This window comes from Natrix helvetica (genome assembly GCF_964273705.1).
Source record: "Natrix helvetica genome assembly, chromosome: 14".
In the NCBI taxonomy this organism is placed as follows: Eukaryota; Metazoa; Chordata; class Lepidosauria; order Squamata; family Natricidae; genus Natrix; species Natrix helvetica.
In genome coordinates this window covers 9,339,277-9,357,605 of record NC_138564.1, presented here as the reverse complement: position 1 = coordinate 9,357,605, position 18,329 = coordinate 9,339,277, and the positions used below count along the sequence as shown (strand labels likewise).

Genomic DNA, 18,329 nt, shown 5'->3' with positions numbered 1-18,329 from the left:
TGCTGATGGACTTGCCCTCTTTCACCAAATTTTGGAGTCAGAAAAGAGAGAGGGGCTTTTTTGGGGGGGGGGCTTCCACCTTGAAGCACCCAAACTAATCAAAGAGGAAGCTTAAGAATCATAGAATCACAGGGCTGGAAGGGACCTTGGAGGTCTTCTAGTCAACCTCCTGCCCAAGGCAGGAGTCCTTATACCATTGATGAAGATCAAAGCCAAAGCTCTCCATCAAGCTATTCTCCAAAGCACCTGAGGGCAGGACAAGAAGCAATGGGTGGAAACTAATCAAGGAGAGAAGCAACTTAGAACTATTAGAACAATTGATCAGTGGAACAACTTGATTCCAGAAGTTGTGAATGCTCCAACATTCTGGAGGTTTTTAAGAAGATGTGGAGACTCTAGAAAGAGTGCAGAGAAGAGCAACAAAGAGGATGAGGGGACTGGAGGCTAAAACATAGGAAGAACGGTTGCAGAAACTGGGTATGTCTAGTTTAATGAAAAGAAGGACTAGGGGAGACATGATAGCAGAGTTCCAATATCTCAGGGGCTGCCACAAAGAAGAGGGAGTCAAACTATTCTCCAAGGCACCTGAGGGTAGAACAAGAAGCAATGGGTGGAAACTAATCAAGGAGAGAAGCAACTTAGAACTAAGGAGACATTTCCTGACAACGAGAACAATTAATCAGTGGAACAACTTGCCACCAGAAGTTGTGAATGTCCCAACACTGGAAGCTTTTATTAAGACACTGTACAGCCGTCTGTCTGAAATGGCATAGGGTTTCCTACTTGAGCAGGGGGTTGGACTAGAAGACCTCCAAGGTCCCTTCCAACTCTCGGTATGCTGTTATTCTGATTCCGCTAAAGGCACTCTGGTTTACAGCCCACCCTTTCATTCATACTGCATTGTTGCACGTTCCAGAAATGGAAAAGAGAGTGAAGCTGGGAAGTAGCAGGGAGAGGAAGGGGAGAGTTATACAAAGGCCAGGCAGGTGGAATGCAAATTAGATGCAAATAAGGCTTAAAACTCTCTATTTTGAGCCACCGATGTAGCCGGCATCAGGTTTTCACATACGACATTCCGATGGCTGTCAAAACACTGCCACTTCCTCACTTTGGCCACTCTGAACAGAAGCTAAAATGTCTAAAATCAGGAAAAAAACAAACAAAAGACTGTACCAAAAAAAAAACCACTCTGGGATTTTCAAACGAGAGAGGAAAGTTAACTTGATCCAGATCTTCTACAAGTGATCCTCGACGTACAGCCACAACTGTGACCCAAATTTTTGTAACACCTCACCTTGTTGATTTTGTTGGTTTTGGGAAGCGTCTGGCTGATGTGCAGATCTGAATATCGGGGGGGTTTCCGCAAGGGGTTGTTGATATCACATGGCACAGATTCTGTCCGGACTAATCTTGCTGAATCGAAAAGAAAAAGAGAGAAAGAAAGAAAAGAGAAAAGGCTGGAGAAGAGGAAAATCAAAATAAAGAAAGAGGCGGAGCAAAATAGTCCCGCCTTGGGCGATCTGTTATTTATTTTTATCAGCGATTGAACCAAGAACATGTTTTTTTTTTAAGCGTCCTCTGTTAATGAAAATATTCCGTTTGAAACCCCAAAATGCGACTGTAGTGGCTCTTACCTCCGCGGTGGATGATCAGCAGGTGACACGGTGGGGCCTCTTTGGTACACTTGTTGTGGCACTTTAGCCTAGAAGGAATCAAGCAGAAGAACAGCTGGATTGAGGCGTGGCTCGTGGGGAGTTGGACTTCAGAAAGAGGTCAGGCTGGATTACTGCCCTTGCGGAAGAAGCGCAATGGGGTTTCTTCGCAACTGTGAGCCGTGGCGGGGCAGCCGTTAAGGGTGCAGCACTGCGGGCTACTTCTGCTGATCAGCGGCTGCCGGCAATTTGGCAGATCGAATCTCACCAGGCTCAAGGTTGTCTCAGCCAGATTGTTTGGGGCAAGAGGCTGGCTCTGTAAACCGCTTAGAGAGGGCTGGAAAGCACTGGAAAGCGGTATATAAGTCTAAGAGCTATTGCTATTGTCCGTCCTTCCTTCCTTCCTTCCTTCCTTCCTTCCTTCCTTCCTTCCTTCCTTCCGGTTGACTCAGCCTTCCATCCTTCGGAGGTGGGTAAAACGAAGACCCAGACTGTTGGGGGCAAAAGGCTGATTCTCTAAACCGCTTGGAGGGGGCTGTGAAGCACTGTGAAGTGCTATATAAGTCTAAGAGCTATTGTTATGTATGTATGTATTTATTTATATCCTGCCTTTGTTATTTTTTTTTATAAACAATTCCAGGGGGAGAACACACCTGATATTCCTTCCTCCTCCTATTTTCCCTACCACAACAGTCCTGTGAAGGGGGAGAGGGGGTTAGGTGGAGAGACAGGGACTGGCCCAAAGTCACCGAGCCACTTTTCATGCCGAAGTCTGGACTAGAACTCCCGGTCTCCTGGTGATTGGCCCAAAGTCACCCAGATGGCTTTCACAGCTAACGCTAGACTAGAACTCCCAGTCTCCTGGTGATTGGCCCAAAGTCACCCAGATGGCTTTCACAGCTAATGTTGGACTAGAACTCCCGGTTTCCTGGTGATTGGCCCAAAGTCACCCAGATGGCTTTCACAGCTAATGCTGGACTAGAACTCCCGGTTTCCTGGTGATTGGCCCAAAGTCACCCTGCTCTCTTTCATGCCTAAGCTGGGGCTAGGATTCATTATTTCCTGGTGATTGGCCCAAAGTGACCCGCCTGTTTTTCACGCCAAAGGCAGACTAGAAGTCACTGTCTCCCAGTTCCTAGTCTGGTGCCTTAACCACTAGAGAAAACTGGTTATCTACAAAATTATAAGAGGACAAAGACTTCCAGATTGAGCAAAATCAGCACTTCCAGCTCTCGGATACCAAAGGCCCAGCCTTGACAAGTATTGGTGAAAAGACCTTATTTTAGACTCCTTATGAAGTGGAGTTGCAGGGAGATATATGGAAGGGCCAGATGTCTGCAGCAAAGGAAAGCCACAACCGTTTGGTATATTAGGTGTCTGAGGAATGCACACTCTACAAAAAAGGAGACGTACTTGCAGTTTTTACATTTCAGCCCAAACAACATTCCTTTCCCGCAGACAGTACATGTCTGGGACATCCAATACTTTGTGGAAAACCTGGAGGGAGAAAATGAAAGAGAGAGAGAGAAAGAAAAAGAGACAGTGTGAAATAGAAAGAGAGAGAAAGAGAGGGGGGAGAGAAGGAGAGATAAAGAAAAAGAGACAGAGAGAGTGTGAAATAGAAAGAGGGGGGGATAGAAAGAGAGAGAAAGAAAAAAGGAGAGAGAGAATGAAATAGAAATAGAAAGCGAGAGAAAGAGAGGGGGAGAGAAAGAAAGAAAAAGAGACAGAGTGAAAGAGAAAGAGAGAGAAAGAGAGGGGGGAGAGAAAGCGAGAGAAAGAAAAAGACAGATAGTGAAAGAAAGAGAAAGAAAGAGGGGGAGAGAGAGAAAATGAAAGAGAAAGAGAATGGGTGAAAGAGACAGAGAGAGAATGAAATAGAAAGGAGAAAGAAAGACAGGGGGAGAGAAAGGGAAAGAAAGAAAAAGAGACAGAGAGTGAAAGAGAAAGAGAGAGGGAGAGAAAGAGAGAGAAAGAAAAATAGACAGAGAGTGTGTGAAATAGAAAGAGGGGGGGAGAGAAAGAGAGAGAAAGAAAAAAGGAGAGAGAGAATGAAATAGAAATAAAAAGCGAGAGAAAGAGAGGGGGAGAGAAAGAGAAAGAAAGAAAAAGAGACAGAGTGAAAGAGAAAGAGAGGGGGGAGAGAAAGAAAAAGACAGATAGTGAAAGAAAGAGAAAGAAAGAGGGGGAGAGAGAGAAAATGAAAGAGAAAGAGAATGGGTGAAAGAGAAAGAGAGAGGGAGAGAGGGAGAAAGAAAGAGAAAAAGTGGAAGAAAAGTGTGAAAGAGAAAGAGAGAAAGAAAGAACGAGAAAGAGAGAGTGAGACACACAGAGAGAGAGAGAGAGAAAGAGAGAGAGAGGTTGATCTCTGTTAAGTCCATAAAAGCTTTTTCTTCTCCAAATGGGAGCATTTCTCACCCAATAAATGATTTCTGCACTCTTAGTTCTCCCAAGCATCCGAGTCCGAATTACTTATCGATTTTGGTCGTAGCAAGCCAATACAAATCAATTGCAACTCGCTTGCTCTTAGTATTTAACGCAAGTGAGATTATTATTTTTTTTTTGAGCGATTCAAGCCAACTATCTAACCCACCGAGGCAGAGAGGGCAGTCGGGAATGTTGCTAGTTTTTACGGGTAAAATCCCCAAATCAACAAACGAGGAGGTGGTGTGAGATTCCGTTCCGGCACGCTACTGTCTCTGAATGACTGCATCACCTGGAGTGACTCTTTGCACATACCTTTTCTCCCGACGGTTAGGAAGGGATTGGAGCATGGTTTTATTTTCCTGTCCCCCAAGTATCCATGGCTACCGGTAACAACGATGCATAGAAAACTGAAGAATGAGGGATATCTGTTGGAGGGCCCACTAGGAGCATTTAAACAGCCATCTTCGCATCAATTATATCGTATAAAATACAATAACTATCTATACCAGGCCTCTGCAGGTCCCTCCTGTATATCTATATATATTTATATTTGTTATACCTGTGTTTGATTGAGTTTCCAAGATCCCGTCTAGGAATTTGGGGGGACCAGCGAGGTACTGAGAGTGTATCTGGAAGACAGAGGAGGAAGACAAGAAGAATGCAATGAATAAAAGAGGGAAAAATGGCTTTTCCTTCAGCCATAAGGAGGAGCCGGTTAATTGGGGTTTAGTGTTAGTTTACTTTATTGTCATTGCACCTCGTACAACGAAATTAAATGCCATTTTCCGTGTAAAGGTAAAAGTTTTCCTCGCACACATGTGCTAGTCGTTCCCAACTCTAGGGGGCGGTGCTCATCTCCATTTCAAAGCCGAAGAGCCAGCGCTGTCCGAAGACGTCTCCGTGGTCATGTGGCCGGCATGACTCAATGCCGAAGGTGCACGGAACGCTGCTACCTTCCCACCAAAGGTGGTCCCTATTTTCCTACTTGCACTTTTTTACCTGCTTTCGAACTACTAGATTGGCAGAAGCTGGGACAAGTAACGGGAGCTCACTCCGTTACGCAGCGCTAGGGATTCGAACCCCCGAACTGCCCACCTTTCTGGTCGACAAGCTCAGCGCCTTAGCCACTGAGCCCCTTTATCTTCAGTGTACATTATAACTATAAAAATAAAACACACACACACACACACACCCTTCACATTCTATACAATTGAATTGAAAACCCCTGATATTGCATTCATATTGCACTATAGAGTAGAAGTCAATATAATTCCTGCTCTGGGATAGAAGCTGTTTTTCAGCCTATTTGTCCTTTTTTTTATTGTCCTGTACCGGCTGCCAGATGGTAATAGTTCAAAAAAAAAAGGTGCCCAGGATGAGATGGATCTTTAAGAATGTTTTGAATTTTCTTAAGCCAGCGGAGCTATAAAGCTCTTCCAAGGAGGGGAGAGGGCAACCCTTGATCCTCTGGGCAATGACGTTGACCCTCTGGAGTGCTATCCTATCTGCCACGGTGCAATTGGCAAACCAGACAGAGGGGCAGTGAGTAATCGATACTATTAGTTTTCTGACTCCTTTTGGAACTTAATATGTTTACAAGGCAGGGCTTTCCCCAGGATTCTCATTTTCTTTTTCCCAGTTCAACTGCTGAATTCTGATCTTGCCTACCAAGAGAAAGTGACAGTTTCAGGTTTACTAAACATGCTTTCCCTACCGATCAATATTTCCTAAATTCACCTGTGTTTGCATGTAGAGTCCAACCTTTCTGACAAGCTCAGAGTCTTAGCCACTGAGCCACCTCGTCCCCTTAAAGTGTGTCTAGTCAAGGCTGTGGTTTTCCAGTTGCAATGGATGGCTGTGAAGGTTGGACCATAAGAAAGGCTGAGATCCAAAGAATGGAGGCCTTTGAACTCTGGTGCTGGAGAAGACTCCTGCGGGTCCCTAGAACTGCAAGGCCATCCAACCGGTCAGTCTTAGAGGAGATCCACCCTGACTGCTCTTTAGAAGGCCAGATCCTGAAGAGGAAACTCAAAGACTTTGGCCACCTAAGGAGAAGGAAGGACTCCCTGGAGAAGACCTCATGGAGGGCAAAAGAAGAAAGGGATGGCAGGGAATGAGGTGGATGGATGGAGTCACCGAAGCAGTCGGCGTGAGCTTCAATGGACTCCAAAGGATGGTAGAGGACAGGAAGGCCTGGAGGAACGTTGTCCATGGGGTCGCGATGGGTCAGACAAGACTTCCCAACTAACAACAATCTCCTTTCCTGCTGTTCCTGTTTGAACACTGATGGCTTCGGAGTCATGACCGCTATCCCTTTTTATTCTCCCATCAAAACACACACACACACACACGTGCGCACACCTCTGGCTCTCCAGATGTTTGACATTTCATTCCTCCCCTCTCCGCCCACCCGTTCTGCTTCTGATCCACCAGAACGAAGCTCTTCTCTGCAGACATGTAAATGGCTACTTGCGAGGATAAATACTCGCAGAGCAAATTAAAAGAAGGCTGTCGACCGTTGCAACGAGGTGTCCGTTTATATTTCTCTTTTTAAGCCGAGGGGCCCCAGGGCAAATGGATTCTCGGAGACCGAAATTATATATATACCTGGACTGCTACAATTTGATCATCTTTAGGCACCAGGCAGGCAGCGGGGATCCCAAAGGTTTTTCTACACACATCAGTCAATCCGGAGAAGCAAATTTTATAGCATTTTGAGATAGAGGCTTTGAAATGCCGCCGTTTGCTTTCGTATCCCAGCTTGGTTAGAAAGGCAGGTGAAGATGGGTGGTTTTTTGTTTTTTTCTTTTTTAATTACATGCCGTTTTTGGAAGGTTACATTTGCATCCAATGTCCTGTGTGGCGAGAAAGCTCCCTTCACTGCGTAAGGAAGCGTTGACTTAGAGGCACGGTTGGCTTTACGCAGCGAAGAAAAAAGGGGGGAAAATATATAGAGAGAGAGCGAGGGAGCAAAAACATATTTGCCCTCCGATTTCAATCTGAGAGAAAGTTATAAGCTAGAACCGTGATGGCGAAACTATGGCCCGCGAGCCGTTGCCCCAGTTCAGCTCCACTCCGGGCGCGCGCATGCCTCTCGCCGGCCAGATAGTCTTTGGGTCTCTGCTGTGCATGGGCAGGGAAGGTGGGGACATGTGGGAGTGGGTGTGCTTGCGCAGGGGGGCAGGACACATGGGGGGGCTGTGCATGCATGTGCAGGGCACAAGTGCGGGGCCCAAAGGCGCATTGCATTTGGGGGGTTTGGATGCCCATGCACATTCCCATGCGCGCGTGCATGATGTGGGCAATCGGTAGGGAGAAGGTTAGCCACCACTGAGCTAGAAGGTGTCCAAATTCATCTTCCGTGCCCTGCTGTTCGGCCTCAAAGAATCTGTGTCCTTTTCTAAAGGACTCAGTTGCATTCTCCTTTTTTTGATTGGGGGGGGTCTATGTCTCCTCTCACCTGCCCACTAATATTCAGGTAGTCCTCGACCTACGACGATTCACTCAGTGACCGTTTCAGAGCAAGAACGGCACCAGGAAAAGAGACTAAAGAGATGGTTATTTTCAGACTTAGGGCCGTTGTGGCATTCCCTCGGTCCCTTGATTTACATTTCAGATGCTTGGCCATTGACTCATATTTACGACGGCCGCAGGCTCCCGCGGGGTCACGCAATTCCCCCTTTTGCGACCTTCTGACGAGCAACGTCAACGGGGAAGCCTGATTCACTTCTTTCTCTTCCTCCCTCTTTCTCTCCCTCCCTTCCTCTCTCTCTCTTTCCCTTTCTCCCCCTCTTTCTCTCCATTTTCTCCATTTTTTCCTTCCATCCCTTTCCCTTTCTCTCCCTTTTTTCTCTACCTCCCTCCCTCTCTTTCTCTCCCTCCCTCTCTTCCTCCCGCTCCCTCTCTTTCTCTCTCCCTCCCTCTCTTTCCCTCTCTTTCCCTTTCTCTGCCTCCCGCTCCTTCTCTTTCTCTCCCCCCTCTCTCTTTCCCTCTCTTTCTCTCCCACTCCCTCTCCCTTTCTTTCTCCCTCCCTCCCTCTTTCTCTCTCTTAGGCTCTCTCCCTCTTCTTCTCTCCCTCTTCTCTCTCTTTCTTTCTCTCTCTCTTTCCTTCTTTCTCTCTCCCCCAATTTCTCCTCCTTTGTGGACCCAGGCAATTACCGATGCTCACTTGAAGTTAAATTAAGCCCTCTACTTTAGCACAGGTTACTTCAGATGACTTTTACTCAATTAAATCCTGCTATTCTACAGAAGGGGGGGGGAAGGGGGGGGAAGGAGGGGGGGCCTAGCCAAGGCACTTAATTATTTTGTATAACATGCTCACTGCCATATGTGTGTGTGTGTGTGTGTGTGTGTGTGTGTGTGTGTGTGTTACAACCCCTGGTATGCCCAAATAGCCCTGGTTCGATTCCCAGTAAGGGTGTGGCTAGCTGATGAGACCTAAATAGGTTGAAATAGATCTATACTAGTCTCCCTTTATTCCGAACAAAGCCCTGAGAAGCCCTCTGTGGTTTGCAGGTAATTATTTTCATTACAGGTGTGATGGAGGAAGGATCAGAAGGATTAACAATGCCCCCGATGTTTGCAATGGTATGCAAGGTAAAGAGGAAGAGAGTTGAAATATGGCTCCGATAGGTTTCAGAGAGAGGGGGCTTGGCCAGCTAATTTAATATTTTCTTTCCTAAGCCAAAGAAGATGAAACGGCAGCAATTTCCTTGATGTTAAAAGAGGAATCGTAGTAATAAAGGAGAACTGTCTGGTTGTATTGCGAGCCTGTGGTCATAAATCAGGCAGGAAGCTTCCTTTCCACCCAACAGAATCACAGAATCACAGAGTTGGAAGGGACCTCAGAGGTCTTCTAGTCCAACCCCCTGCCTAGGCAGGAAGCCCTACACCACTTCAGACAAATGGTTATCCAACCTCTTCTTAAAAGGTTCCAGTGTTGGAGCATTCACAACTTCTGGAGGCAAGCTGTTCCACTGATTAATTGTTCTTGTCAGAAAATTTCTCCTCGGTTCTAAGTTGCTTCTCTCCTTGATTAGTTTCCACCCATTGCTTCATGTCCTGCCCTCAGGTGCTTTGGAGAACAGCTTGACTCCCTCTTCTTTGGGGCAGCCCCTGAGATATTGGAAGACTGCTATCATGTCTCCCCTAGTCCTTCTTTTCATTAAACTAGACATACCCAGTTCCTGCAGCCGTTCTTCATATCTTTTAGCCTCCAATCCCCTCGTCATCTTCGTTGCTCTTCTCTGCACTCTTTCTAGAGTCTCCACATCTTTTTTTACGTCGCGGGGGCCAAAACTGGATGCCGTATTCCAAGTGTGGCCTTATCGAGGTATTATGAACACGTCACGTGATCTTGATTCTCATCGTTTTTGGACAAAGCTCCGCAGGGAATTGGCGCAGCCCTTTCCCCCCAAGTTTAGTTTCAGCTCTGCAACCTTCTCTCCAGGGAAAACTAGTCAGTATTTTGCCTTCCGGAGCTGACAAGCTCTTGTTGACAGACACCGCAGTGGGGGAGAGGAGTGGGGGAGAGGGCCTGGGGGTCACCCCCTTCTCTCTTCCCCTTTGACAAGAGAGATACCACGGCGGACATCAAAACACGCCACGGCTGTCTCTCCCACTGATGGGCAGGAGTGACAACAAGACCCAAGACCTACATGGCCCCTTGTGCCCCCTCCGCAGGGAAGTGGGTCCAGCAGGCAAACCCGTGGAGATGCCAGCAGGCCGACGGTGACACCTGAGGTGCCCCATGGAATCATCTCGCAATGATTGCGGAGCGTTTCGAAACGCCAACTCGTTCTGACTGTGAAATAATCTTCCTTCCCCCTCTACTTAAAGAATAGGGGGGGTTCAGACTGGGGAGGGGGCTAACGAATGAAGAGGGATTCAGGAACAGCTAAAACTGAGTCATAGAATCATAATGGGACTTCCAGAGGTCTTCTAGTCCAACCCCTTGCCCGAGGAAGGCTGAAAGGGCGTCTTACCAGGCATAACGGATTTGCGAAAAAAGCCAAGGAAATTTAGTGCATTATTCTCTTTGCCGGACACGCTTGCCTTCTGGAGGGAGGCCGCCTGTCAGACCTGGAAGCAATCCTTTACTTTTTGGATTTCAGGCCGGCCACACTTTCTACTGGGGGATTATACAGAGTATGGGTGATGTGTAGCCATAATAACATTCTTCCTCAGAAAGTCAAGGTCGCTTTTGTCCCTCCACCCGGATGGATGTGGATGAAAGGAATCTTTTTTCATGGCAATGAAGGATTGGACCACGTGATGGATTTGTGGGTGCTGGGGCAAGATCTTGAGCTTTCAACTGGGTGGGGAAAACCTGGAAGTTTTCAGATTTGGGGTTTCTCAGATGTGTCAACAAGACAGCTCTAATAAAATGGAAACTTTGAGGAAACTCAAGCCTCGGACTCTTCTTTCGTTGGGGGTGTTACTTAAAACCCTGACATTTAGATCTGGGTAATCCTCAACGTTTCATTGAATGACCATTCAAAAAACTTGTGGAAAAAGCCAAGAAAAAGTTAAATACTAATACACACATATAGAAATTATTTTAAAGATTATTATTGTATTTCAGGGGCCAGGACTTTTTTCATGGGGACTTATAGCTACTGGATTTTTTTTTTAAAAAAAGACTCATGGAAGATTGATTTTTACATCTGGTAACAAACAGTAAGTGAAGTTATTAAATGCACAAAGAAAGGAAAGTATTGAAATGATCATAATGGAGGGAATAGATTTTTAAAACTGTTAGACTTTGCGGAGGGAGAGGGGGACGTCTCTTAAAATATTGCTCTGAAGTACCCAAATCAGCCCACCTCCTCCAAATTTCATTTTCAAATGTCTAATTATGGAGAGAGACACCCCTTTACGTGTTCATCAGATAACCAATTAAGGCCAAAAAATGTGCCAGGAGATGCCAGCCAAATTGTGAGAGCATCTCAATATGACAGGAGATTCTAAACAGATCCTAGAGGGGGGTCTCTGTCTGTATATCTCTCTTTTTCTGTCTCTCTTGTCTCTCTCTTTCTCTCTCTGTCTTGTTTTCACTTGTTCGTTCTCTTTCTCTTTCTCTCCTTTTTCTCTCTTCACTCTTGTTCATTCTCTCTCTTTCTTTCTCTTGCACTCTCTTGTTCATTCTCATTCTTTTTCTCTCTTCCCTCTCTTGTTTATTCTTTCTTTCTCTTGCACTTTCTTGTTCATTCCCTCTCTCATTCTTTTCTATTTCTCTCTTCTCTCTCTTGTTCATTCTTTCTCTTGCACTCTCTTGTTCATTCTCTCTCTCTTTCTCTTGCACTATCTTGCTCGCTCTCTCATTCTCTATTTCTCTCTTCTCTCTCTTGTTCATTCTCTCTCATTCTGTCCTATTTCTCTCTTCTCTCTCTTGTTCATTCTCTCTCTCGTTCTTTCTCTTGCACTCTCTTGTTCATTCTCTCTCTGATTCTCTCCTATTTCTCTCTCTTGTTCATTCTCTCTCTTTTGTTCTTTCTCTTTTTCTCTCTAACTTGTTCTCCCTTGTTCATTCTCCATCTCTCTCTCTCTCTCCCTCCCTCTCCCTCTCTCTCTCTCTCTCTCTCTCTCTCTCTCAATTCCCTTTGTTGCTCTTCCCTGCACTCTTTCTAGGGTCTTTTTTGTATTGTGGTGACTAGGACCGGGCATTCAAACATCCCACGCTTGGCCTCACCAGAGTGGTATAAATCAACAGATCAATGCAACATCAGGCAAAGACAGTGGCTGCCTGCCTCCTCTCTAAGGGCCTTGTAAATAGGGTTCCTTGGTGCAACACTGATGGTGTTATCTAGTTTGGCAAGAAAACAACCAAGCTCAGAGAACATCAAGCACTGCACGGTTCTCCTCCTCCTCCTCCTCCTCCCTGCAAACACCACTCTTTTCTAAGACTGATGATGTTACCTAGTTGGGTCATGAAACATCTGCAACCAAACAACCAAGCTCAGAGAGCACCGAGAACTCCTCCTCCCAAATCCTGAGTTACAAATACTCTCCTTGATTTGGTGCCTAGTAAATAGGGCAAGAAAACGGGCCCACTGCCTGCCAGCTTCTGAAAAGATGCCGTCAGGTAAACGCAGATGCCAAAGCCGCCCCGAGAACCCTGGGAGATCCTTCTCAGCAGCTGCCGTTCAACTCAAGATGAGCGCCAGCACCTCAGGCGCCAAGAGGAAAACTTAGCAATGCAGGCCAGGCTGCATGATCACTGAGCTCAGCGGCACCAGCCGAAGGGAAGCCTTAGCCCCCGAGGGGAGGGGGGAAGGCAACAGCCCCGATGCCTTGACCCCTTCCATCTGGATGTCTTCTCCTGTTAGCCGGCCTCTGCTGCACGGTTGTTTTTCTCGCTGCCAGATTGTCAAGGAGGGTTGACACAGCGATGCAAAAGCAAGACAGGGCTGTCAAAAGCTTGCTCCAGAGCATCTCCTGGTCTGTCATGTTAATTAACTTGGGATGGCTAGGGCTGAATAACAACCGCGGAACGGGCCTGGAAGGGAACTTGGAGGTCTTCTAGTCCAACCCCCTGTCCTCCCACCGAGGCTTCCCAAGAGCATGAAGCCAACTCCTGGTCCCGACAAAAAGCCCTTTTATGAATTGACTGTGAATTCTGCTCATTCACATCCAGCAAAGTCTTTCAAGGGATTCACAGTCAGAGACCTTATCTGGCTTGGAGAGCTGCCAGGCTGATATCTGCAGAACTTGGCAAGGAGCCTCGGAGAGTCACGAACCAATGAAGCGAACGAATGGTCTCCTGCAAACTCCATTCCCCTTTCGCTCCTCTTTTATTTCCTCTCGGTGGGGCCATTCATCGTCCACCTGTGGCCTTACTCCCAAGTCGACTCCTGTTCTTTAGCTGTTCCCTTCGTCTGGCAATTCTACGCATGCGCACACTGGGAACAGGCTCCAGCTGTCCTTCTGGCTCACTGATGTCTGACTATGAAGGCACCTGATAACTGGCATATGGCCCTGGCCCCCTCTCCGCCTCTGACACAGAGCCCTCATCAGAGCCTTCCCCAGACTCCAGGACTGGCCCAGGTTCCTCCCCAACCTCCTCACTGTCCAATCTGCTGCCAGCTCCACTGGTGGGCCACCTCACCTTACTCAAGCAGAAGACTCTATACCAGGGATGTCAAACTTCCAGGCCAGATACGTCATGTGCTGGTCATGCCCAGGCCCAGTTTAGTGAAGGGTGTTGGGGAGGGAAGTCCTGATATGTCACATGACACCTCCGTGATAACATGAGTTTGACACCCCCGCTCTATACCATCCACCAACTAGGCCGCGCCCACAATGGCCGCGTCCACCCAACAACCAGGCAGAGAACCCTTTGCTGAAATGTTTGAAGCCCACCCCTGCCGTCAAAAGTTTCCAGACCCAAAAGAACGGAGAATAGAACGCAAAAGAGCAGGGCCCACCATTGAGTAGTCATCACAGATCTCTTTGGAGGCTCGCCCTATAAATCGTTCATCTAAATTAGGAGCCTTTTGTGATTACTCCTTAAACCAAATGTAAGGATTGCAAATAAGGAGTTTGCAAACTCTACAGAAGTGGCCTCCATAGGCAAAACAATTTCAAACAAAGTCAAGACTGGATTGGAAGACCCATGCCCAACGTGTGTGTGTGTGTGTGTGTGAGAGAGAGAGAGAGAGTTTGCATCCCTCCCCTCTTTTCCTTCCCCCAGAATTACCCCCGCCAGATCCGACTTACTTGTGGAGAAAACGCCATCCGTATGGACTGGAGGAGTGGAAGGAAGGAAGGGAGGGTGCCCAACGAAAAAGGATCTCAAGGACCGTTCGGACAGGAGAGGAGAGCGCTGCGCGGGGATGTTCTCGCAGCTCCCCACACTGTTGTAAATCTTGAGGTTCAGGGGCTTATCTTTCTTCTTGACCCTGGGAGGGAAGGAAGAAGGGAAACGAGCCGTGAGAAAGGATCGCTGGGAAAGGAGAGCTTTTTTAGGTTTTGCAGAAAGAGGGAGGTCAACAGAGGTCAGAATCTGAGAGAAAGAAGAAAAAAAAAAACAATTAGGTTGTCCAAGGATCTCCACAGCTTAGAAATCCTTTCCTGGTCATGACAAGCTGCTGGAGAAAAATGAGGGCAAAGACCAAACTGATGGTCCACGTTCCATAAAAGGGTATTGAGCTGTTCCCAACTGTTTTGATGAGACGTCCAGAAATTGACACCTTCCATCCTGGCCCAAGAAGGCTAATATTCCATCATCGGAAACCTTCCGGCTGTCTTATTTATTTATTTAGTGTATGATGAGAACATGATCAAAGATTAGATTATAGATTAACAGAGTTGGAAGGGACCTTGTAAGTCATCTAGTCCAACCCTCCTACCCAAGCAGGAGACCCCATCCCATTTCTGACAGATGGCACTCTAGTCTCTTCTTGAAAGCCTCCAGGGATGAGGTTTGCAAAGGAAAACATCTAAAGCAGAGGTGGGTTCCTACTGATTTGGACCAGTTCAGCCGAACCGGGAGTGATTTGGCGGCCTGGGTCACCAAATGGAACAGGCGGTAACCCAGGCCTGCCACGCCTCTGAACCGGTTCTCCTAAGGGGCCGCCGTCTTGATTTTCGGTTCTGCGCATGCTGTCATTGCACAAATGTAATTCCCCCTCCCTTTTAAAAAACATTTTGTGCATGTGCAGACCTAGCTTTGTGCATATGTGCAAGTTCCATGTGCGCACGCAACATTTTTTGCACACACCGAACCGGCAGTAATGCCGGGAGCAACCCCTCCCTGATCTGAAGTCAAACTTTTTTCCTGCTCCTACCTTCCAAGGAGGAAAGAAGAGGATTTTGCAAGGAACCAGAGTGAATTTCTCCCCAGTCTCAGTGCTTCCTGCCCTCTTGTGGTGAACATTTTTAGCTTGGCCCCCATGGAGATGCAGAATGCGACCCCATCCCACATGGCTAATTTCCCCAGGAACGTGGGCCAATTTATCTTGTCTGGCCAATGAATCCTGATTTATGGCAGGCCTGGCACGATGCAACTTCCCCTTCCCCTTCTAGACCAGGGAGACATGTTTTAAGAATCACCGCCTCAATTTGTCTCTGTCTCCAGACCGTTTTGCTCCTTCCTTTGTTCTGTTTCCAAACAGTCTGTTCAGCCGAGTTGCAGGAGCGAAAACCTTGTTAACGTGCTCAGGGGAAGGAGGCCCGAAAGCCAGATGAGATGGAACGAACAATCAAATGCTTCGCTAAAATGAGATTTCTAAGAGGAAAGGTGTCCTCGGGACGCTACTCCTTTCTGGGCCCTTATTTTGGAGACCACTGTACCTGGTAAAACGCCCTTTCCATCCTGCCTTGGCCAGGGGAAGGAGGGGGCGTTAGACTAGAAGACCTCCAAGGTCCCTTTCCAGCCTTATGATGCAGCTTAGCTGTACAAGCACCCCCTGACCTACAGCCACAATTGAAACCATAATTTCTGTTGCTAAGCGAGACATTTGTTAAGTGAATTTTACTCCGTTTTATCACCTTTTCTGCCACGGTTGTTAAGTGACTCACTGGTGTTGTTTTGTTAGTAACATGGTTGTTAAATGAATCCAGCTTCCTCATTGGCTTTGCTTGTCAGGTCACAAAACGGGATCACATGACCCCAGGACACGGCAACTGTCATAAATATAACTGAGTTGGCAATAGAGTAGAGTAGCGTAGAGTAGAGTAGAATAGGAATGGGAATGGGATGGAATAGAATAGAATAGAATAGGGAATGGGATGGAATAGAATAGAATAGGGAATGGGAATGGGAATGGGATGGGATGGAATGGGAATGGAATTGGGAATGGAATGGAATAGAATAGAATAGGGAATGGGAATGGGATGGGATGGAATAGAATAGAATAGAATAGGGAATGGAATGGAATAGAATAGAATAGGGAATGGGAATGGGATGGGATGGGATGGAATAGAATAGAATAGAATAGGGAATGGAATGGAATAGAATAGAATAGGGAATGGGAATGGGATGGGATGGGATGGGATGGGAATGGAATGGAATTGGGAATGGAATAGAATGGAATAGAATAGAATATTGGAATGGAACAGAACGGAGGAGGAGGAGGAGGAGGAGGAGGAGGAGGAGGAGGAGAGAAGAATGGGATGGGATGTTATGGAATAGGGTAGGATAGGATAGGCTATAGAATACTTTATTGGCCAAGTGTGATTGGACATACTCAAGGAATTTGTCTCTGGTGCATAAGCTCTCAGTGTGTACGTACAAGCAACAAGTAATAAGCGTCATCATAAAATACAATCATAAATCACCGACATCACTCAGCGATACTCATAAGGTACTAAATAAGCAATCAACATAAACCATAACAGGATACTAAACAAAAGCAACCGACTTGATTCCTGTGATACAACAACACGCTGTAGTCATAAGAACGTAAGGAAATGGGTAGTAGGACAGATGAGGAGGATAATCAGTAATAGAGCCCTATTAGGGGGGGTTTCACATCCTAGGGCATAGACAGTGTGGCGGGAATTAGGTGTTTAAAGAGAGCTTGGCTCTCAAAGGAAGCCCTGTTTAAATAGCAGAGATTTCATTGCCCGAAAGTCTTCTAGCAAGCTGCGGCCAGAGAGACTAAAATCATTGCGATGTTGGAAACGAGCACCTGAAAATTCTTGCTCATTTTCCCTGTCTTTTTGCGAGGGGTTGCGTGTAAGGCTGAAAGTTTCTTTTTTATCTGGAGATGTAACGAGAACCTTTCCATTTGAAATGAGGGGGGGGGGATTAAACAATTAGTCTACATAGGTGAGTGGAATGACAACATCCAGTGCTCCAGAACTGCCAATGATTTTTTAAAAAAATGGAATAAGAGAGATAACGAATGATGGCAGAATTTGAGCGGACACGACGGTATTAGGGATTGTATTCCCAGATATAATCGTGCTGAATCCTTCTGAAAATTAGAGACGTTTTCTTATTTTCTGGAAGAAGAAGAAGAAGAAGAAGAAGAAGAAGAAGAAGAAGAAGAAGAAGAAGAAGAAGAAGAAGAAGAAGAAGAAGAAGAAGAAGAAGAAGAAGAAGAAGAAGAAGAAGAAGTAATCAGGCTCCTTTTGGCAAGATGAGAGAGAATTGGGAAATGGGATATCCACCGTTGGGAAATTAATTTTTTAGTTGAAATAACAGCAGGTGTATTCTGGGAAAAAGGGAAACGTTGCAAGGAATATTAATACCTGAACATCTTACTAAGGTCGCCTAGCTAACCGCAGACACATACGCACGTTCTGCAGGCACTCATTAATGCGCAGAAAATGACATTGGGTTGGGGGGAACTGGATTCACGTTTTAGCCACAGTGCAATTTGCTTGTTTGTAGTTTGGTGGGATTCCCACAGCACCCCAAATTACCACTTGCTGAACACTACTGACCACATATTATACTAAGTCACCAACCAGCCACAGTTACCAAACACCTAATGAGATTGTCACACTGCACCAAGCGGGAACAATGCGTACAATGTTGTGGGAGCCAAGCCTCTGTCTTGGGAGAATTGGATCATTAAAAGCTACCTGCACTCTGCCCCTTGGTGTGTGGTTCTGTTATGGCCCGCCAGCGGCCAGCAGAGCTGGCAGCAGATTCGGACAGTGGGGAAGTTGGGGAGAAACATGGGCCAGTCCTGGAGTCTGGGGAAGGCTCGGATGAGGGCTCTGTGTCAGAGGCAGAAATGGGGCCAGAGCTGTCTGACAGTTATCAGCTGCCTTCGGAGTCAGACATCAGTGAGGCAGAGGAACAGCTGGAGCCTGTTCCCAGTGTGCGCATGCGCAGAATTGCCAAACGAAGGGAACAGCTAAAGAACAGGGGTCGACTTGGGAGTAAGGCCAGAATTGGACGATGAATGGCCCCTCCCAGAGGAAATAAAAGAGGAGCGAAGGGGGAGTGGAGGTTGCAGGAGGCCATGAGTTCGCTTCATTGGTTTGTGACTCTCCGAGACTCCTTGCCAAGTTCTGCAGAGATCGGCCTGGCAGCTCTCCAAGCCAGAGAAGGTCTGTGACTGTAAATCCTCCTTGGCAGATTGGGAACACCTGCCATAATCCAACGAAAGAAGATTGAGCACCAATCCAGTCCCATATCGTTTGTTTTTTTAAAGGGTTCATGGAATTCATTTTGGCTATGCTGCGACCGGCAGTCCCCATTGGAAGCCTTGGTGAACAAACCATAGTAAGAAAAACAAACCATCTAGCCTGAAGATTCAGTCCTTTTTTTTTTTTTTGCTTTCCAAACAGAGG

The 18,329-nt window shown here is 46.7% G+C and overlaps 1 protein-coding gene across 1 annotated transcript in view; it reads right to left on the bottom strand.

The window, feature by feature from the left end:
* Window positions 1–18,329, bottom strand: part of KSR2 (kinase suppressor of ras 2) — a gene marked incomplete at its 3' end in the record, with an annotated part of 130,036 nt that overhangs the window by 52,727 nt on the left and 58,980 nt on the right. The window contains exons 5-9 of the mRNA XM_081966893.1: window positions 13,797–13,978; window positions 4,639–4,708; window positions 3,066–3,149; window positions 1,635–1,702; window positions 1,295–1,413 (exon numbers count right to left, since the gene is read on the bottom strand). Of these exons, the coding sequence (XP_081823019.1) occupies window positions 1,295–1,413; window positions 1,635–1,702; window positions 3,066–3,149; window positions 4,639–4,708; window positions 13,797–13,978 (523 nt within the window). The remainder of the gene's footprint in view (window positions 1–1,294; window positions 1,414–1,634; window positions 1,703–3,065; window positions 3,150–4,638; window positions 4,709–13,796; window positions 13,979–18,329) is intronic.